Source organism: Hypanus sabinus, chromosome 1 (genome assembly GCF_030144855.1).
Source record: "Hypanus sabinus isolate sHypSab1 chromosome 1, sHypSab1.hap1, whole genome shotgun sequence".
Lineage (NCBI taxonomy): Eukaryota > Metazoa > Chordata > Chondrichthyes > Myliobatiformes > Dasyatidae > Hypanus > Hypanus sabinus.
In genome coordinates, this window is record NC_082706.1 from 161,900,146 (window position 1) to 161,922,599 (window position 22,454).

At 41.1% G+C, this 22,454-nt stretch overlaps 2 protein-coding genes across 2 annotated transcripts in view; both read right to left on the minus strand.

Moving 5' to 3' along the window:
- Positions 1-3,435, minus strand: part of LOC132381436 (HERV-H LTR-associating protein 1) — a 57,035-nt gene extending 53,600 nt beyond the window's left edge. Inside the window, exon 1 of the mRNA XM_059950877.1 lies at positions 3,334-3,435. The gene's annotated coding sequence lies outside the window, so the exon portion shown is untranslated. The remainder of the gene's footprint in view (positions 1-3,333) is intronic.
- An 11,968-nt stretch (positions 3,436-15,403) lies between these two features.
- kcnq3 (potassium voltage-gated channel, KQT-like subfamily, member 3) overlaps positions 15,404-22,454 on the minus strand; it is a 352,587-nt gene continuing 345,536 nt past the window's right edge. The window contains exons 13-14 of the mRNA XM_059991102.1: positions 21,435-21,519; positions 15,404-18,405 (exon numbers count right to left, since the gene is read on the minus strand). Of these exons, the coding sequence (XP_059847085.1) occupies positions 17,659-18,405; positions 21,435-21,519 (832 nt within the window). The 3' untranslated portion in view covers positions 15,404-17,658. The remainder of the gene's footprint in view (positions 18,406-21,434; positions 21,520-22,454) is intronic.

Genomic DNA, 22,454 nt, shown 5'->3' on the forward strand with positions numbered 1-22,454 from the left:
GGCATGTCAACAAATGCACTCAAAATCTTCTATCGTTGTACCGTGGAGAGCATTCTGACAGGCTGCATCACTGTCTGGTATGGAGGGGCTACTGCACAGAATGGAAAGGAGCTACAGAAGATTGTAAATCTAGTCAGCTCCATCTTGGGCACTAGCCTACAAATTACCCAGGACATCTTCAGGGAGCAGTGTCTCAGAAAGGCAGCATCCATTATTAAGGACTTCCAGCATCCAGGACATGCCTTTTTCTCACTGTTGCCATCAGGTAGGAGGTACAGAAACCTGAAGGTACACACTCTGATTCAGGTACAACTTCTTCCTCACTGCCATCCGATTCCTAAAGGGACATTGAATCTTTGGACACTACCTCACTTTTTTTTAATATACAGTATTTCAGTTTTTGCATTTTTTTCATCTATTCAATATATGTATACCATAATTGTTCTACTTATTTTTTATTATTATTACTTTTATTTTATTTATCATTTTCTCTCTGCTGGATTATGTATTGGATTGAACTGCTACTGCTAAATTAACAGATTCCACGTCACATGCCAGTGATAATAAACCTGATTCTGAATCTGTTGTTTTTCCAACCTGAAAGTGGCCTCATCATGGCAGATGAAGAGACCATGGACAATTCAGGATGGAAACGGGGACTGGTATCGAAGTAGTTTGCCACTGGGAAATCCTGCTTATTGTGGACATTGTAAATGTACCTGACAAAGCGGGCCCTCAATCTACCTGGATCTCACCAATGTAGAGGAGGCTGCATCAAGAGCACTGGATACAGTAAACGACCCCCAACCAACTTGCAGGTGAAGTGTTGCCTCACCTGGAAGGACTGTTTGTGACCCTGAATGGAGGTGAGGGTGGGAGTGGATGGACAGGTGTTCCACATCTGTCATTTGCAGGGATAAGTGCCAGGAGAGAGATTAGTGCGGAGGGAAGGATAGACAAGGGGATAATGGAAGGAGTGATCCCTGTGGAAAGTGGTGAGTGGGGGCGGGGAAGGTAAAGATGTGCTTGTTGGTAGGGTTCCGTTGAAGATGGCAGAAGTTGTGGAGAATGATGCATTGGATGTGAAGGCTCATGTGGTGGTAGGTGAGGAGGAGAGGAACTCTATTGCTGTTAAGGTAGCAGGAAGATGGTGTGAGTGAGGGTGCCTGAGAGATGGAGGAGATGTGGGTGAGGGCAGCATCAATGGTGGAGGAAGGGTGTTTTGAAGATGAAGAAAATCTCTGATGTCCTGGGAACAGATGCAGCAGGGATAAAGGAACTGAGAAAATGGAATGGCATTTTTACAGAAGACAGGATGTGAAGAAGTATGGTTGTGGGAATAAGTAGGTTTATAAAAGATATCAGAAGACAGTTAGCCTCCAGATATGGAGACAGTGAGATTAGGAATGGAGAGGGAGATATCACAAATGGATCAAGTAAATAGTCATACAACAACACACACAAAATGCTGGTGGAACACAGCAGGCCAGGCAGCATCTATAGGGAGAAGCGCTGTCGATGTTTCGAGCCAAGACCCTTCATCAGGACTAGTCTCGGCCCGAAACATCGACAGTGCTTCTCCCTATAGAGGCTTCCTAGCCTGCTGTGTTCCACCAGCATTTTGTGTGTTGTTTGAATTTCCAGCATCTGCAGCTTTCCTCGTGTTTGCTAAGTAAATAGTCATAGTAGTTTTGCCTGAGTAGGGGAGTCTAAAATCAGAGTGCATATGATTATGGTGAGAAGAGAAAGTTCTAATTAAAGGTGATGCTCAAGAAGGCAATATCTCTCATCAACATCTCCCACCATCTTGTCCATGTCATCTTTTTTCAACTATCATTGGGCAGGAGGTATAGAGGCCTGAAGTCCCACATCACCAAGTCTATGAACAGCTACTTCTCTTCAGCCATTCAGTCTTTGAACCAAACCGCACAACCCTAATCAACAGTTCAAAGGTTTTTTTTATTATCAAAGTATGTATGCAGTATACATCTCAAAGCTTCTTCTTTTCCAGAAAGCCACGAAACAAAGGAAAATCATGGAGACCAGTTCAGAGAGAAACAGCAAACTCACCCTACTCACACAAAAAAAGAATGGCAATGATCATCAACCACATTGCCAAACCTCCCTCCTCCCACTTTAAGCACAACAAGAACATCGGCCCCAAATTCTGCTCTCCTCCCACAAAAAAACTAACAAAAATGCAACAAGAACATCGACACCCAAATCCCCCTTACCTGGCCCCCAAAAAAATAAGAAAGAGTGGACAAAAACAGAATATAAAATCCACAAGACTGAAAAGAAGTCCATAGTCTATAGACAAAATCCGTAAATGCAGAAACCTCATTTACATCCTCCAACATCACTGAAGGAGGGACACACAAAGGCCTATCCTCCAGCCACAGCAATTGGCCACATAGGCTTCCTCACCAGCAGCAGAGTGACCCCACAAGCAGTCAGAAGCAGGCAGTGGGCGTTCTCTGCATTTGCCTCAATGGTACAACCTTCCTCATCACTTTAATCAGTCAACAATGAATACTTTAAGCGGGAAATGGAGTCAAACATTGGCTCACACACCATCTTTGCCTTGACACTCACGCTCGCTACTTTCCAGAATCTTCTCAGAGAAAACAAAGCACTAGTTCAACAAACTCTAAATTGCAGACTCTAACAGTCCAGAAACACATTCAAGATGAAACAAACGTAAAAGAAGTGAAATAAATAGCTTTGTGGTCTGATGGAACAGAAGATATTGACTGATGGAGCTTTGTATGCAGGCTCCATCTTGACAGGAAGTGGTCATTACCTTACTAGCCCAGTATAGTAACATATTGACCATTTCACTCTTTTTGCATTACAAAATGACTTATTTATTATTCTAGTTGTGTTCTTTCTTATTTTTTTAAATAATTTTTGTTTTCAATGTATGTTTTTTTCTTGTGAATTTTGTGTATATGATGCTACGAACCTGTAATTCTGCTGCAGGTAAGTTTTTCATTGCACCTATGCCTACATGTACAATACTTGTGCATGTGACAACGAACTCAGTTCTAACTTTGTTCTGATGGACACTTTTTTCAATGGATGGGCATGTGCAGTGAGCTGCCAAAGAAAATGATAGAGGCAAGTATGATCATGGCACTTAAAAGACATTTGTACAAGCATATGGAGAGGTAAAATTTAGAGGGATATGGACCAAGGGCAAGGAAATGGGATTTGCCCAGCATGCACAACTTGGGCTAAGGGTCTTGTCTCCATGCAATAACTCCATGACTTTAAGACTCAATGAAATTAAAACTAATTAACATAAAGGATAAAACACTTCTATTCACTTACCTTTTCCAGTTAGTTTGATGACTCCATTTGGAATGGGACAACCTAGATGCTGATGTAATGATCAGAGGCTGACACACAGCATATCCAGCCCCACAAAGGATGATCCAGAACTGTCCTAGACGTGGTAATGAGTTCAGGTGTGGAGTAGTAAGTCAACACCACTGTCAGCATGTAGCAAGCTTCTAGACTGAAAGCCCCAGCTACATAAGCTGGAATTGCCCTGCTCTACGAGAAGCTCGTTTGCTGGCAGCTCGCTGTCAAACCGCCAACAGAAAAGAGTTAAGAATGCTTCAGATCAATTTAAAATAAGGTAACATCCAACTATTTTAAGTCTCAAATTTGGAAATAAGCTTTCCAAAGTTATTTTTCACAAACATAATCCCTATTGAGGCAATCCTGTTTCATCCCACCTTAGATTAGGTTAAAGGTACAAGATGATTTAAGTGAAAATTTCATAGTTAATTTTTATGGTGTTATTAGTTAATCCAGCACTAATAACATTTTGTCTTTGTGTATCTAATTAGAATGAACAAAAATAAAGACAAAACTATACAGATAATTTGTTGAATGTGGCTTACCTCTATCCTATGGCTGAAGATTCTCTATTTCAGAACACTATTCAAAAGGCACTATCTGCAAAAGTAATCCAAATCTGAGTTTTATGAAGTATTTAACGAAAGATTAAGTGGCAATGAACTTGAGACCCTGATCCCACTCACCTAAACTGTTTTGAATTTGCAGTTTATTCCTCTCTCACTGCTCAGGTATTTGAAATCAGATCATGCGTGAAGCAAGTAGCTATGGTATGTACAGGGTCTATTCACTAAATCAGTCAGGCTTGAAATGTGCGTCGAATTTGACTGAGTTCTAGGATAACTTCATGACCTTAATTACTGATTATCACAATAAGTAAGAAAGATGATCAACTTAATATTGTGATGTCAGCTTTTATGCAAACAATTTGTTGCTTAATAATTTCACATCATATTTAGCATCAAGAGTTACCCATTCTTTGCCAATGGATGTTTAAAAATAGCGATATAAAACAGGAAGAAGTCCTCTTCTTGGACACCCTGCTCTGGATCTCTGCTTGCTCTGAATCATTTCATCTCAAATTGCCAGTGAGACAGCACCTGTCTCGACTTCAGCACTCTCTCTCCTCTTTGAATCTTACCTCCGCTGAATGCCCTGCTCTCACGTCTCTCCAAACCAATCCCAACCATCAAGCCTACAGACAAACTGCGTGCTGTAGTGTGGCGTTCTGACCTCTACCTTGCTGAGGCCAGGTGGCAACTCTCAGACACCTCCACATACCTACCCCTTGAAGAGAATCTCACTTTGGACCATCAGAAAACTGTCTCCAACACCATCACTAACCTCATCAATTCTGGAGAACTCCTATCCACTGCTAGCAAACTCATAGTTCCCTTAACCTGCTCTGCCAGCTTCTACCTCCTACTCAAGTTCCACAAACAAGACTGTCCAGGTAGACCTATTCTCTCTGTCTGCTCCTGCCCCACTGAACTCGTGTCCTCATAACTGAACTTAATCCATTCTATCTCAGTTGGTTCAATCTGTTTCCACCTATGTCCACAACACTTCTTATGGCCTCAGTCTCCTCAGTAACTCTCAATTCCCTGGCACTGACCGGTTTGTTTTCACATGGATGTCCAGCGACCATACACACCTATCCTCCATCAAGAAGCCCTCAAAGCTCTTTGCTTCTTTCTAAATGAAAGAGCCAAACAATCCCCATGCTACACCACATTCCTCCATCCAGCAGAACTGGTCCTCATCCTCAACCGTTTTTCCTTTGGCTCCTCCCACTTTCTCCAGACTCAAGGGCTAGCCACAGACACCTCCATGGGCTATAGCTATGTCTGCCCCTTCACTGGCTATGTAAAATAGTCCACGTTCCGAGCCTTCCCCACTAATAAACTCCAACTCTTCCTCCATCTAACTAACAACTGCATTGGTGCTGCTTCATCCCTCTGAGCTCATCAATTTCTTCAACTTTGCTCCAACTTCCACCCTGCCCTTAAATTCACTTGGTCCATCTCTGGCAGTTCCCATACCATCCCTGCCCCCTTGATCTGTCTGTCTCCACCGCTGGAGACAAACTATCAACTGACATCTTTTATAAACTTATCGACCCCCACAGTTATCTCGACTATATCTCTTCCCACCCTATCTCCTGTAAAAATGCTATTCCTTTTACACAATTCCTTCATCTCCACTGCAGCTGTTCCCAGGACACAGCTTTCCATTTCAGGACATCAGGGAGGTCCCCCCTCTTCAAAGGTTGGAGCTTCCCTCTCTCCATCATCGACGCTGCCCTCTCCTCCATTACCTATACATTCGTGGTCACCCCCTTTCCGCCACTTTAATAGTGATACCAGCCACCACATCATCCTCCATAACATCTGCCATCTCCAAAGGGATCCTACTACTAAACATATCTTCCCTTCCCCACCTCTCCACTTTCCACAGGGATTGCTCCCTCCGTGATTCCCTTGTCCATTCTTCATTCCCCGCTAATCTCCCTCCTGGCACTTTCCCTGCAAACAGCGCAAGTGCTACACCTGCCCGTACACCTCCTCCCTCACCTCCATTCAGGGTCCAAACAGTCCCTCCAGGTGAGGCAACACTTCACCAGTGCATCGTCTATTGTGTCCAGCTCTCACCATATGGCCTCCTCTACATGGTGAGACTTGTCGTAAATTAGCGTCGGCTTCATCAAGCACCTCCACTTCATCTGCCAAAAGTGGAACTTCCTGGTGGGCCAACATTTTAATTCTATTCCCATTTCCATTCTGGCATGTGAGTTCATGACCCCCTCTTCTGGAGGAGCAACACTTTACATTCCATTGGGGTAACCTCCAACCTGAAAGTATGATATCAATTTCTCCTTCCAGTAAAGATCAATTGCAGCAACTTCTACAGGGTCGTAGTCCTTTTTAAATGTATTTTATACAATCACAAACCCTTAAAGGTACTGCAGCTCAACTCTGTCAGCAAGTTGCTCATTAGCAGAGAAATTGAAGGAGCTGTGTACTGTGCTGCTGACTGAATCAAAGGAGGCGTACAGTCTGATGGCGAGTAACCGGCTTGGTCACTTTTCTGGTGGTCGCAAGGCCCTTTTAGACATTGTCAATGTGGATTGCTGCCTCAATTCACTGATTTATTGGTGGAGAGCAGGGGTAGATGGCTGGGGATCCATGTGGTCTCAGTTGTAATGAAGACTAGGCCTCAAGCCAGGGTGTCACCTGCTTAGAGCCTCCAGGAGGGAGGCATCGGAGCTGGTGTGCTCCACCCGGGCAGGCTGGAGTCAGTGCTGTCCCCCAATGTGTTCGTTCGACAGGAGATAACCTGCAATGTGATCGAGCGCAGGTTTCTGTGGCATTCATGGACTCAGGATAAGGACAATATTTTTTGCATGGTTTTATTTCACTAATATCTTATATATACTTGCTATCTTGTACATGTGAGACTGAGGCTTCAAGCAGCAGTGTTGTCTGTCTACGGGTACCAGGAGAGAGGCGTCAGAGCCAGTGCCCGCCATCAGCGGTGGAGTGGCACAGCGTCATCTGGAGTCAGTGCCGCCCCCACTGTTCTCTCAGCAGAAGACTGTAGGCTCGCATTCATGGCTCGGGACTGGACTACTTTTTTTGAGTGGCTGTATCTTACTGACTGTTACTGTGCATTGCACCACGGCCCTAGAGTAAGGTATTCATGGGTATTCATGTATGGTTGAATGACAATTGAATTTGAACTGAACTGAAAATTCTTTTCCCTCTGCCTCCCTTCTTCCTCTATTCCCAAGTATGTCCTTTTACCTTTTCTCATCTGTGTATCATTTCCCCTGAGTCTCTTCTCTCCTGTGATCCACTCTCCTCTCCTTCTTCTCCAGCCCTTTACCTTACCCATCCACCTGGCTTTTCCAATTGCCTTCCAGCCAGCCTCCTTCCCCTACTCCCAACTTTTTACTCAAATGTCTTCCCCCTCCATTTTCAGACCTGATGACGGTTCTCGTCCCGACACCTCAACTGTTTAGTCATTCCCTTCATGCTGCCCGACCTGCTGAGATCCTCCAGCATTTTGTGTGTGTTGCAATAGGTTAACATTGGTAGTATTGGTAGCTTAACACCAAAGTACCACATGTCATCATCAACTTCCATTCTAGAAAACAACATTAAACACAATGAACTCTTTTGAATATATGCAATCACAAGAATCTAGGATGTGTAAAAATTGAGCACTGGGGTTAAGTCATGAAGACTAACTCATGAATTGCATTCGATAAAGTTTTGATGTTCCCTATTATCGAAATTTGTATATGTTATTATATACTACCTTCAGATTTGTTTTCTGCAGGCATTTAAAAGATGATAAAAAACAACATAGTTTACAAAAAGCAAACTATACGTAAACAAAGACTGACAAACCAACCAAATACAAGAATCATTGTGGAAAATGTAATAGATTTCCTGAAAGTGAGATTTTGGTGCCTGTGTCAGCCTTAGAGTTATAGAGTCATAGAGAAGTACAGCACAGAAACAGGCTCCTCAGCCACGCTAGTCTGTGCTGAACCATTTAAGCTGCCTATTCCCATCCCCCTGCACCTGGACCACAGCCCTCCATACCCCTGTCATCCATGTGCCCATCCACATTTCTCTTAAAAATTTAAATTGAGCTCACATGCACCACCTGCACTGGTGGTTTGTCCCACACTCCCACAACCCTCAAAGTGAAGAAGTTTCCCCTCATGTTTCCCTTAAAATTTTCATCTTTCACTCTTAAGTGATGACCTCTGATAGTCATCCCACCCAACCACAGTGGAAAAAGCCTACTTACATTTACCATATCTATACCTCTCATAATTTTGTAGACTTCTATCAAATCTCCCCTTAATTTTCTGCATTCCAAGGAATAAAATCCTAACCTATTCAATCTATCCTTATAACTCAGTTCGTCTAGCCATGGCAACATCCTTGTAAATTTTTCTCTGTACCTTTTCAATCTTATTTACATCTTTTCCATATGTAGGCAACCCAAAGTGCACACAATGCTCACCAACATTTCATAAAACTTCAGCAAATTCTGTCTCCTGTACTCAGTACTTTGATTTATGAAAGCCAACATGCCATGAGTTTTCTTTAGGACCCTATCTTCCTGTGCCATTACTTTCAATGAATTAAGGACCTGTATTCCCAGATCTCTTTCTTCTCCCACTCTCCTCAGTTCCCTATTGTTCACTGTGTAAGATCTACCCTGGTTGGACCTCCCAAAGTGTAACCCCTTGGATTTTTCTGCATTGAATTCCATCTGCTATTTTTCAACTGATTGTTCCAGCTGGTCTAGATCCTACTGCAAGCTCTAATAGTCATCCTCAAAGTCCACTACACTCTCAATCTTGATGTCATCTGCAAATTTGTTGATATAGATGATAAGCAACAAAGGACCAGCAGGAATGGGACCCACTCTTGGGGTTTCACAACTGGCTGTTGTTCGACACGCCAAGGGTACAGCCTAAGAGTTCTGCTCGCCCTCGGAGGCTTGGGATTTCATGCCTCTGGAGCCGGGGGTGGGGGGTTGTGTGTGGGGAATTGGAGTTTGGTGCCTCTGCAGGAGATCGCTGTGTTGTTGGAGATGGAAGGTCTCTGGCTGTGTGCCCAGAGACCTGAGAGCTTCGTGCACAGAGCTCAGAAAAAGTGACGCAACTGACTTTAACATTGTAAACCAGCAAGTTGTTTGTTATGTCTCCCCTCTCGCTGTGAAATGGAGACACCCCTTTCTCCCTTGTTAAGGAAAGAGAGAGAACCTGTGGTATGTCAAATGCTGGGTGAACAATGGAGTCTTTGGAGCACTGCAAGCCTACGTGAGTGGAGCTGGAGGGGACTTCGGGATTCTACCATTTAACTGTCATCCATTCTTTGGGGACACTCCTCTGTTTTCATGGATGGTTGTGATGAAAAAGCATTTCAGGATGGACAAATGTATATTGTATACATTCCTCTGACATTAAGTATACCTTCCCTCCACAAACTTCTGTCACTGCCCTGTCTTATTCTCTAATAGGTATTGCACACTCTCTCATTGGGACTTTGATGTGCTTATTAAGGAAGATTTCCCGAACACACTTGATAAACTCCATCTCATCTAGTCCTTTCAGAGTATAGGACTCTCGGTCAATACGTTGAAAGTTAAAATCACCTCCTATAATAATCTTATTTTTTTTGCAATAATGTACAACCTCTCTACAAATGTGTTCCGATAAATCCTGCGGACTGTTGTGTGGTCTTTAATATAGCCCAATTAACCTTGTCATACCTTCCTTATTTCTCCATTCTGTCCATAAGGACTCACTAGATGAGTTCTCCAGTCTGTCCTGAGTTACTGTGACATTGCCCTGATTACTAATGCTACTCCTCCCCCTTTAATCCCTTGCACTCTGTTGCATTAAAATGAGACCCCGGAATATTGAGCTGCCAGTCCTGCCCCTCCTGCAGCCAAGTCTCACTAATGGCTACAATATCGTGCTTCCACATGTCGATCCATGCCCTGAGCTGAGCAGCCTTTCCTACAATATGTCTTGATTGAAATATAACTATGTTCAATGTTTTGATTCCTGACTTTGTCTAAGGCCTTAACAACATTGTTCTCCACAAGCTCTCCACTGTCTGTTTTGGCACTCTGGTTCCCATCTCCATGCAGCACTAATTGAAACCACCAACACTCCCCTCCCCCCACCACCCAAGCAGCACTACCAAACCTTCCCTCTAGGATGTTAGTCACCTTGCCCCTTCCATCTCAGGTGCAAACTATTCCTTCTGTACAGGTCCCACCTTCCGTGCAAGAGAGCCAATGAACACCAACTCCTTAGCCACATGTTAAACTGTAAGATCTTCCTATTTCTGACTTCACCAGCATATGGCATGGATAGGAATCCTAAGATCACTACTCTGAAGATCCTGCCCTTTAACTTAGGACCTAACTCCCTGAACTCACTTTGCAGTACCTTGTCACTATTCCTACCTATGTTATTGGTACCTACATGGACCACAATCTCTGGCTGCTCACTCTCCCACCTAAGAATGCTGAGGGCTCGCTCAGAGATGCCCCAGATCCTGGCACATGGGAGGCAACATAACCAGCTGGGAATCTCGATGCCGCCCACAGAACCTCCCTTCTGTTCCCCTAACTAATGGTTCATGTCTTCTCTGCCTCTTTGCCTCTAAGTTACAGACACAGAGACCTGACTGCTGTGACTTTCCTCTGTCAGGTCACCCTCCCCCCAATGGTCAATAAAGTGGTACACCTGCTGTTGAGGGAGATAGCCACCTAGTATTCTACACTAGCAATTTAACCCCTTTCCCCTTCCTGACTGTCACGCAGACTCCTGTGTCATTCTCTTGAGTATAATTACCTCTCCATGTGTCCTATTTATCATCCCTTCAGTCTCCTGAATGATCTGTTGTTCATCCAATTTCCACTCCGTCCCTTTAACATAGAGTGTTAGAAGCTGCAGCTGGGTGCACTTCTTGCAGGTGAAGTTGTCAGGAACACTGGAGGTCTCCCTTTCTTTCCACATCCCACAAGAGGATCATTCAACTATCCTCCTGGCATCTCTACTGTTCTAACGGTGTAAACAGAAAGAAGAAAATAATAAATAGACTGGAAAAAATGTAATTACAGCTGTTTTGCCCTATCTCTCAATCCTCTTCTGTGCTGAATCCTCAAATAACCACTCTAGCACTATCCGCTCCTAAAAAGGCCACTCCAACAATGGGAATCTTGCAGTGTATGCCCCAGAGGTGTGGAGACCACATCATTGTGTGCTGTATCCTGCACTTCTAATGGTCAAAAACTGCAGGTGATGTGAGGGGAGGAGTGGCATCCAGACCCAGAGCCTGGGGGATATGAAGCACAGGCTGAAAAGCAGGAGCAAGAAGAGCAGAAGTAGAGTATCATGGGCCTCACTTCCCAGGGCATCTGATGAGTGTATGGGCAAATGGGACTCCCTGACAGAGAGACATTGTTGAGAAGGAAGCTAAATTACAGACTGCATTCAAGACAAAGTGACTTTCTCCATTCTCTAATCTTCAACACCAACACAGCTCACCAGTAATCAGTAGAAAGAGTCCAGTGATAATCACTCACTTTCTTCTTTGCTGGATTATCTGCATTGGTCATAATATTAGAGAACGGATCTCTGATCCATTTACTGAATTAGCTTAAATGACAGTTTGAGCTGGTGGGAAATTCGTATAGGTGTTTCTTTAGTTTGATAGGTGGGATTTCTTTCATTGGATGGAGGCAGGTGAAGCCACCTTGTAGAAAGCCCAAACAACTTCATAGTGCATTGAATTCTCTGTAATGGCATTTGCTGCAAGTTAGTTCTTATGTCGGGTCTCAATATGAAATATTGACTTATACATTCAGTCTCCACAGATGTTACTTGACCTGCAGAGTTCTTCCAAAGTTTTGATTTTTGTTCCAGAGTTGCCAGTCAAGTGATGTTTATTGTCATTTAACCACATACATGTAAATGAAGTATATAATCATATAATGCATATAGAAATGAGACAACATTTCTTCAAACCAGAGTTTAAAGCACAGTAGTACACATAACATGCAACACACGATAACTTACGAAGGTAAGGATGAATCACACAAAAATAACAAACTAAAGTGCATTAGTATTAAATATCATAAGCTCTGCAACAAATGAACCAGTGATACTTTGAGTACAATGCAGCCGGGAGTTCAGAAGCCTCATGGCCTAGGGGAAGTAGCTGTTGCTCATCCTGACTGTTCTTGTTTTTATCATCATAGTCTCCTGCCTGATGGTGGAAAGGGTGCTGGATGGGTGGGTGGGATCCTTAGTAATTCTAAGGGCCCTCTGTTTGCAGCACTCCTGATAAATGTTCCCGATGATGGTAGGGAGACCTCGATGATCCTCTCAGCTGTTCTCACAGTCTTTTGTAGGGACTCCAGGTCAGATGCTCCACTGCTCCCATACCAGATGGAGATGTAACTTGTCAGGATGCACTGAATGGCGCTCCTGTAAAAAACACATGGGGTGTAGGAGCCTTGCCTGCCTCGATCTTTTTAGGAAGTGAAGGCTGTACCTTCTTGTTCAGGGAGCTATGGTCTCTTTTGCCTTCACATTGAACACTCAGTTCATTGATGGTACGTTTATCTTTCACTCAATGAAGAATTTCCTTCTCTCATTTGCTGTCTTGCCTTTTCCATGGCAGTCACAGTTTATGTTATTCAGCTGCCATGGGCAGTCTATCCTTCAAGGTTAGGGTGCAGTAAATTATCTGAAAATGCTTTTAAATAAGCGTGGGGTCCACCTGAGCAATTGATAAAGAAAGAAAATGTGAATCAAATTGTAAGCCACCCGAATATTATCTCTAATGTATTCCTGGCCATTTTGTTAATCTACTATGGGGAATCAGATTGGGCATTAGGACTTTATGGGGTGTGAGTTTCACTCACCAAAAGTGCTGAAATTCAATTTCTATGCATGTGTCTTTACTCCCCAGACTGACGCCTGCTGTTCTTCAGGACAAAGGGCAACTCAGTGTTACACTACCAGATTAATTAACTCAGCATGGGATTGGTGAGCAAATATTTGACATAATCCAAAACTCACTTGTAAATAATGTTAAATAAGATATATCCTTGTAATTTACTTTTCCAATGAAATTGAAAGTTGTTGCTGTTAGAGAACAAAATGATTTATACCACACAAGATGCTGGAAGAAATCAGCAGGTCAGGCAGCTGGAAAAGAGTAAACAGTCCACATTTCAGGCCGAAACCTGAGACACTGAGAGAGAAATGGAGAGATGCCTGGATTAAAAGGAGCGGGGCGGGGGGCGGGGGGATGAGGGTAACTGGGAGATGATAGGTGAAGCCAGGTGGTTGGGGAAGTTCAAGGTTTGGAGAAGAAAGAATCTGAAAGGAGAGGAGAGGAGACAATAGGAGAAAGGAAAGGAGGAGGTGATCCAAGTGGAAGTAACAGGCAGGTGAGAGGAGGTAAAGGTTCAGAGTGAGGAATTGGGTGGGGGATGGAATTTTATTCACCAGGAGAAATTGATACTCGGACTATCAGGTTGGAGGGCACCCAGATGAAAAGTAAAATGTTGCTCCTCCACCCTGAGGGTGGCCTCATCTTGGCACAAGAGCAGGCCATGGATAGACACGTTGAAATGAAAATGGGAATGGGAATTAAAATGTTTGGCCGCTGGGAAATCCCACTTGTGGTGGGTGGTGCTATATTGGGTTGCTAGAACCAGTATTGACCACTGCCCCCGTGAAATTGTTTAAGACCACAATGGAACTTTCGAGGAACAGAACCTCACATTCCACCTGGGTAGACTACAAACCATCAGCAAGACCTGTGAATTTTCCAGTTACATGTATTTTGTTCCCCCTCAGGCCTTTCTCTTTCTCCTCCTAATCTACACAGTTCCTCCTACACTACACGCATTCAAACACACGCTCTCCAATTCTTTCCTCTCCTCCACCTCCCACACAGCACATCTCCTCCCATGACTGTTCCCACCTGTCTTATTTGATACCATGCTCCATCTTTCTAGCATATTCAATTGTCTGCAGTACTCTCTTGCCTCCAGCTGATGCCCTGCAGCCTGTCATTTAGTTCCACTCATCCCTCCTCCATCTGCCAATCACCCCTCCTGACCTCGCTCCATCTATCACTAGCCAGGTCTAGCCACATCCCTTCCCCTCACTTCTTTATATTGGCTGCCTCCCCTTTACACTTCCAGTTCAGATGAAGAGCCTCAACCCAAAATATCAACTATCCTTTTCCCTTTACGGTTGCTCTCTAACCTGCTGAGTTCCTCCGGCAGTTTGATTTTGTTTTTGCTCCAGCCACTGCCATTTACAGTATCCTCTGTCTTTGTCATCAAAGAATACTGTGTACCGTCGCTGGCAATGGAAGGACACAGCACACTCTTTGGGAGGAAAGTGCTGCAGAGTTGACCATTCAGATATGCATATGTTTATTTTAATTAGTGTTACCAAGTGAGGCAGACATTGTGTTATGATGGAGCAAAATGCTACAACAGGAGTCCGTTACAGAAATGCCTGCAGAGGCGATCTGGGATTGTGAAAAGAGACCTACGAAGCAATCTAACAAGCTGGCCAGTCATTCAGACCAGAGTGAGTTCATGAAAGACTATCTACTATCAGCTGATCATCAGCTGGATGGCAACTTAAGCTGACTGGAGCAATGAGCTGGTCACAAACAGTTATGGCTGGCAGGTCAAAAGAATTTATTCAACCTGTCAGAGAGTCCATTCAAAGATTTCAGAATCAGAGCCCACAAACAGGGTATAAAGCAAAAGGGCCTTGATGGAGGAGATCTGCTGAAGGAGATAAATTCAGTGGTGTTTGACACATACAATACCAATTGAAAAGATGGGGCCACAATGATTCTGACGATTCCATTCAGCAATTCCGTACACAATAAAAAAGTCTTTAAGCTGGACACAGGTCAGAATTGCTGAATAGACGGAGTGGTCTGAGATACTTTAAGGAAGAACTGCACTGTAATGTGGAAGCCTGTCAAAACATTCTGCCGGCAAGAAGGTGCCACCTATGCATCCATGTACTTGTGCATATGATGGTAAACTCAACTTTGACTTTATAAGGGACGTAATAGGCATACTAATATAAGCTCAATACTCTGCAGCCAAAGTGCAGCAAGGCAGACTAAAAGTAGTCATAGCAAAGCTGAAAGCATTGAGGCAAGCCAGAGAGTGAAAGTTACAAGACTTTGCTTCTAATTCTATTACATTTCAACAAAAGGTAAATCTCAGATACCCTACAAAAAGTAAAGTCTGTTGAAAGAATGTTTTGATGTCTGCAGGTATTGTTAACCACATTGACACTTAACTTGCTGGACTTGTTTGAAAGATGAGGATGGCGTGCATGTTACAGCAGAAGAACACAGGACAGTTTAATATTCATTTAATTATAACTGTTGCTAGTGTCATGAAAGGAATAGAACAACTAATCTTAAATATAGGTCTAAATAATACATACAGTAAAGAAACAACCATACATCTTTCAAAAGATTAGGCAGTTGAGAATAGAGGTTACAAGAACAATTCAAATATGTTGATTAGAAATATAGATAACAAAACATAGAAATAGCACTGAAGGCCACTTGTTTGAAAACCATGTTTCTTTTTAATTTAAAACAGCAAACTGGTATCCACTCATTTATAGTTATCAAGAAAATGTCTCCTGGGCAAGGCACAAATACCTATCAGCTATTCTTAGTTTTAGTATATTTACCTTTAATAGTTTGAAATATTAATAAAAAACAGAGTAGAACAAAGTGTTAGTGTTACAAAAGGTATAGCAGGCCCTTTCATGTTTTACTCTTAAAGAAACAACATCCCTTTCCTTTCTTTTTATGTTGGACTACTGGAAATATTGTGAAATTGAACTGTCACAAATGACTGCTATCCTTGGCCTAATTATCATTTGAAGGAACCACTATATCCATTCTAAAAATACTTTTTTTTAATACCATCTTTCCTTTCTAAAATTAAATTTTGAAAGATATTGCATATGTTTCATTTGAACAGTATTATTTTTACAGGTATTTAAAGATAATATTTTATATCCTCCTCAGTAATAAAGTTCCTACCTATCTGATTCAGAGTTTTAGATGGGTTAGACTCATGGAATGGGCTTCTAAATTTAAAACACACTTGTAACATAATCCTACAAGCGAAGCATGCTGTCAGAAAACACTTAGAAAATGCATCAAATGCCTGCTGAGGGAAATGGCAAAGGGAAATACCTCTGGATGTATTGTTTTTATGGACATAATCATAACAGGCATAAAGGGAAAACTATTAAATGTTTTGGTAGCAGCGTCCAGTGGTCAGGGAATATGTTGATTAGTATGCAGTCTTTTCGATTCTGGTTACTACCTTTACTTGTGCAAGTTTCCTGGAATCAGAAAGTTGAAATAAAAAAAAATTACTTTGCAGTGAAAGAAAATTGGTGTGGCAATATGGAAGCGCTGTCACTGAGGGCAAAGAGGCCATGAGATTTGACATATACCTGTTATGTAATATATTGATCAAACACAAATGCTAATCAATTGTTTCATAAAAAATACATCTTAATTCAATCCAGAAATGAATTATTTCAATCCAGTTGCCTCAATTATTTTAGCACTAAGTTGTTAATTTCCGGTACTTTCTATTGCTTCATTCAAATAATCTTCAATTTGTTGCTCTATTAATTTCTAATAGTTTGTCGTTGAATATCTTTGTGTGCGTCCATGAAAGCTACAGATTCATAAAGATATGAGCTCACAGCTCTGAACTACACAAACATATTACAAACATTTAAAAAGTGATATGCTATGTTTATTAAAAGTCCAGCAATGTTAATTTATATTACTATTATACTTGTCATTTAGTCTCACTAAATTAACAGTAGGTTTCATGTGGTAGCAGATCATTCGACATTTAACCTGTGATATGGTAAGTGCACTTAAAGAGGTGCAAAATATTCTGAAAGCATCTTTAGGATCAAAAGTAAAAATCGATAACCCATGCACAACAGGGACGTGATGAAGTCTGAAACTTGCACCACATATGAGGTAGCACCATAATTCTCATCAGTTGTTTCTTTATTTATTTATTCCACCAGCCCCATAAATCATGGCTTTGGGGATTTTTGCATTTCATACAGGATATTAAGTGACTTGTTTTCCACAATATGTATACGGGAGCAGATTGTTCAATTTAATTTTGTATTTAAAATTCAGAAAAGATTTCTTAAACTTTAGGTTCCAGCAACATGTTAAGTTAGAAAACGGAACAAAAATATGTCATGGTAAAACCCATCTAGTTAGCTAGGATAATGAAAGGAACACTGTCTCTTTGAGAGTCTATTTGCAGGTCAAAGCACTGTTAAAAACAAATATACCTAATAACTCTCTGCATAGATTCTAACCCACATATATTGTAGGAATTAAAGTTACATTATTACTATACAATAACACAGAAGAGATGTAGCTTTGTTATTAATACTGTTCAAATTGCTCATGCACTAACATGCGAATCTTTACAACTTTCAAAATTTATTTATGAAAAAATTGCTTTTGGAATATTGAAAATGTTAACAGTTGTCAAGCATTTTGCCCATGCATTTCATGCAATGTTTGTCAGTGAAACAGGTAACAATAAGATCTGGATGCTTTGTATAAAGCAAGGAATGTGATTCTTTTTATACAGTACATATTAGTCAACCAGTGACCCCTGCTAAACTGGTTTATTTGATGAAGACCATATATTGTCTGGAAGTGTTTCTCCTGTAGAAGAGAGAGGCGCAGAACCACATGGTGTGTATGGATCGGTATCTGTGTCTGTCTCACCCTCTGCTAAATAAAGTTTTGATTTTGGCCAGCTTCCTCCCCCATAAAACCCAAAAGTCAAGTCGTCCTTAGACTGAGAGATGCTGAAGCCACTGGGAGATCGTTGAAGTTCTTCATGGTTGACTGAAAGGAGAGAGATGGGAGTATCACTGTCTCTCGTACTTCTCCCATGTCTCACTGTTACTCTGTCTGAGTAAGGACTCGTTACTTCTCCTCTTTGATAGCTGGGGCACACATTATCTTGTGCGTCTGTCAGCGAACAGATTGGAAGAACTGTCGGTCTCTCTGTGTATGATGGAGCAGGAGGTGGAGGAAATCTTGATAGATCAGCAGCTAAAGATGTAAACTTTGTTCCTCCTGTATTCTGTCTGAAGAAACTAAAAGGATCAACAGAAGCAACTTGGACTTGATAACAATTTTGAGGCACCATGTAGGTGCAGGATTCAGAATAGTTTGAGATGACTCGTTTAATCTCAGAGTATTTGTCTTCCACCTTGTCATCTACTGGACTCTGCCTTGTGGATGGCCCTGCCCCTCTTGCTGAATAATACCTAGTTGATGCAGAATGCTGAGTATTCATCTGCTGAATGTGCATGTCTACGAGGAAGTCAATCTTCTTCTCCATTCCCTCTACCTGTAATCGATCAGAGAAAGTGCATCAATTTAATAGCTGTAGGCACACTCAGTAAGAGAACATGAAGAGTATTTCCCCATGAGAAAGAGTTTTGAACATTCTCCCTGAACTTCATTTTTCATTAAGGCTACTTTCAGAAACGTCTGATCATCTTATCTACGGTCTTGCACAAATTAATGTTGCCGTTCGCAATCTGTGTAACATGATTGGCCAAATATTGACGTCCTGATCATTTCTCAGTGTAAACCCAACAAGATGACCAAGACTGCTTCAATCCAATAGAGCAGTGATTACACATATGATATGTATGCATGTAAACCAAACAAACAGCCTCACTTTTCAAAAGTACCATCCCAAAATAAACAAAATCACACTGTGAATCTTACAATACTTAAAAAAAACCCAGAACATGTGAAATAGTTCCCAGCAATGTTTTGCATTTTACAAATGTTTAGGACCAGTCTATGCACTGGATGTAATTAAACCAAAGGGCTTATCAGCAAAAGGAGCGGTCTGTTTGTGATTAGTTCCAGTGTAATACTATTGCTGTTTGCGGCTCTTAGGAATTCAGAGGTAAATGGCAGTTGGCAGTAGTCCACTGGGAAGGAATGGAAACAGCAGGTTTGGTGTGAAGCAAGGAGAGAAGGCAATAGTATGACTATTGGAATTTGAGTTGGGTCCTCCTTGTATCTCCTGGTTCTTCCTCTTCTCCACCTCAGTATTGTTTATTTATGGACTTGTATTGATGAGCAACGCATAAAGAAGGGATCAGTACCAAATTCAGTTGTCAGCTTTTAGCTGTGACACTAAACTCAGGTGTCAATACAGGCTCATTTGGTTGATTCCTGGGGTGGAGATATCACCCTAAAAGGACAAATTAAGCTGACAAGGCCCAAATCTATTTGGAATACAGAATTATTAGAAAGCTTTCCAAGGCAGGTACCAGGGGAGTTTGTAACCTGACCAAGCAGCCAGAACCAGGAGTATTTAAAAATATACTAGACAAGCTCAGCAGGTGGAACAGCATCTGTGAAGGCTGGTCCTCTTTGCATCATTACTGAAGTGTTTAGAATATAAAAGGAAAAGGTGTGTGATAGGTGGAATTAGATTATGAGGAATTTGTCTGCATAGAATGAGAAATTTCAGCTGCAGAATAAAGGCCATCCAGTTAAGACCAAAATAGTGAAATGACTTAATTCAAAGCAGAGTGAGCTTTTGGTGTTTTTCCACAAAAGACAACTTACGGACGTGCCATTCAGTTATCTTATTGTGTGGCAGCAGAGAAGGCTCAAAGGGCCAAATAACTCCAGCTCTTCCCTCCTATTAGATCAAAATAACCTAACACAGGAAAATATCAATAAATTTCAAAGACTTCACACATTTTTCTTAAACCTCTATGCAAGTAATAAAGGGGGAGTTCTAGAACAAGAAAGGTCACATTGATTTTTAAATAGGGCTTAGATTATTTTACTCATTAATAAAAAGTATTATTTTTCTCCACAGAGAAGAATGTAAGCCAAAAAGTTACAGTAGAAGAAGAACTAAAGTAGCAAAGCAGAAAAGAAAATGTTAAGGTGCACGGGTATAAAAACTGATAAAAACAACAAATAAAAGTACTAAGTGAACAGGTGGGTTTGAAACATAGCACAATAAATTCATTAAGCATTCTAGGATTAGTAGGCCAGCGAGAACCACTAATTATCTTGCGCATTTTGTGTAAGGAGGAAATTGTTTAGATGAGGGCATGACTCGGGCATCATATATTAAAGGGAAACAGAACAAAAGTAAAGTTGAGTTTAAAAATGATGTATGGAAACAATTGGTTTTAAATCCTAAATATATTTGGGAGCTTCTGGTCTGGCCATGAAACAATGAAAGTAAATCACAGAAAGAGGTTTGCAGAAGTAAGTAAAATGCTGGCCATAATAATTGGTATCATTAATTACTCAACATAGATACAGAAAATGGAAATTCTCAGCAGATCAGATAGCATCTGTGAGAAAGAATATAAAGTTGATATTTCAGGACTGAAAAAAAGTTAGAGATAAAATAGGACTTAAGAGCCATTAAAAAATGGGGATTGGGCAGAAAGATAAAATTGAAGGCCAGTGAAAGAACAGAGGGTTGGAATGATCAAAAAAGTATGTTCATGAAAAAATAATGCCAATGGAACAAATAAAGAAATAAAAATTTGGTCTGGATGAGACATAAATGAGAGAAGAAGGGCTATCATGTAAAATGATTATTATTAGAAAACACCAAAAAGTATTGGTAAATGAAAACTAAAATGATGGACATGCTAAATAACTGTCATTGTTGAACACAGTGCTGGTTCAGGAGGACTACATTGAGTTTCTTTGGAACAAAAAAGAAGGCTAAGGTTAGAGAAGTCAGAGTTGGGGAATTAACGATTCAAGTGACTGAAAGTCACTCTTAAGGTACTCAGTGAAGCTGTTCACCAAAATTATTACTGGAGATGTTTTTTGTTTCCTCTGTTTGGAGGAGACTGCATAATAAACAACAGACAGCATATATCAAATGGGCACTGAAGTATTAGCTACTGGTTATGTTCCTGCTTCACTGATTTTGCATTAAGTAATAGACAAATATTTTGAAAGTAAGCAAAGAACTGGAAAATAGAAACAGTAGGACATTCAGGCCCTGACACATGCTCAATGAGCATGATTGATTTTACACTGACTCCATTTGCTTTTATTCTCATAATATCTGAACATCTATTGATTTCTGCTTTGAATATTCTGAGCATATGAATCTGCATAGTTTCCAAGATTCACTATCTTCCTGTGAAGAAATTTTTCTCAATTCTATCCTGTTAGAATGGTCCTTGTTTCTGAATGGCCTTGTTCAGTGCCTTTAATTTCTACAATTCTACTTTGCTGCTCTCAGTGCTCACAGGAATGACAAAAGCACATGGCACACACCTTCAGCCAGAAAAAGAACTGGAGTCTCTTCAAAACAAATCATAGCTGCATTATCATTGGTTTTTGAACAATAATTTGAAGGTTTACCTGTCTTTCAACTTTGACAAATCTTCCCATCATACTTTGGTCTTCAGCCTCTGGATCAGAAGCTTTAGCTACATCAGGATCAATTCTAATGGGTAATATTTTAAACAGATACAAATTAACAACAGTTCTGAATTATTTAAGGCGCATAAGACAAATAGTAAGACAATATTCCATATGAATATATGATATTTTAATAGTTAATCATATTCCTTTCTGCTCCATTTTCTCTTCTGTGATTCCTTGATACAGTTACAAATTTTACTTTATTTTAAAAAAAGGTAGTAACATGTAAACTCTTCCACTTACGAATTACGGTGCTGAATCTACGTGCTTGTAGTATCAAGATTATGTCAAGATTAAATAACAGGATCTCACTTTAAGCGCTTAGGATCTGGAAGTAGTTGCTGAAATCTTATTGGATGAGAATAGATATTATCTCCTTGTTACAGATGTTCTATATAACTTAATCCATAGCCCAACTGGGAATCTATCCTAATTTAAAAATCCTAAACTCCTCTGGCATATTACAATATCCATCACATTCCCGTATGAAGAATAAAACAAAGGTGCAGGTATTAGACCAGACCAAGATGGGTGGGTGTGGGTACCCAGAGAGAGGCATCTGAGAAAATCCAGAAACAAGAACAACTGGAAACTTTCAAATATTGTCCACTTATAAGGGGACCATTGGGTTTGTCTAATCGGCTATCCAGGTGTGGATGCAGCTTGCGTTTAACACCAAAAGAAAATACTATTGCTGAACCACCACCACGTCACCATTATCACCACCCATTGTATATTTCCTTTCTTCATCTACTTAGACCATAAGAGCATAGGACATAGGAGCAGACTTAGGCCATTTGGTTCATCAAGTCTGCTCCGCCATTTCATTATGACGTTTTCCTCTCTGCCTCAATCTCCTGCCTTCTCCCATGTCCTAAAGCATACCAGTGATGCCAATGAATTTTAATCCCTTTTTTATGCCAAAACAATACTAAAATGTATTATTGCATGTTTGTA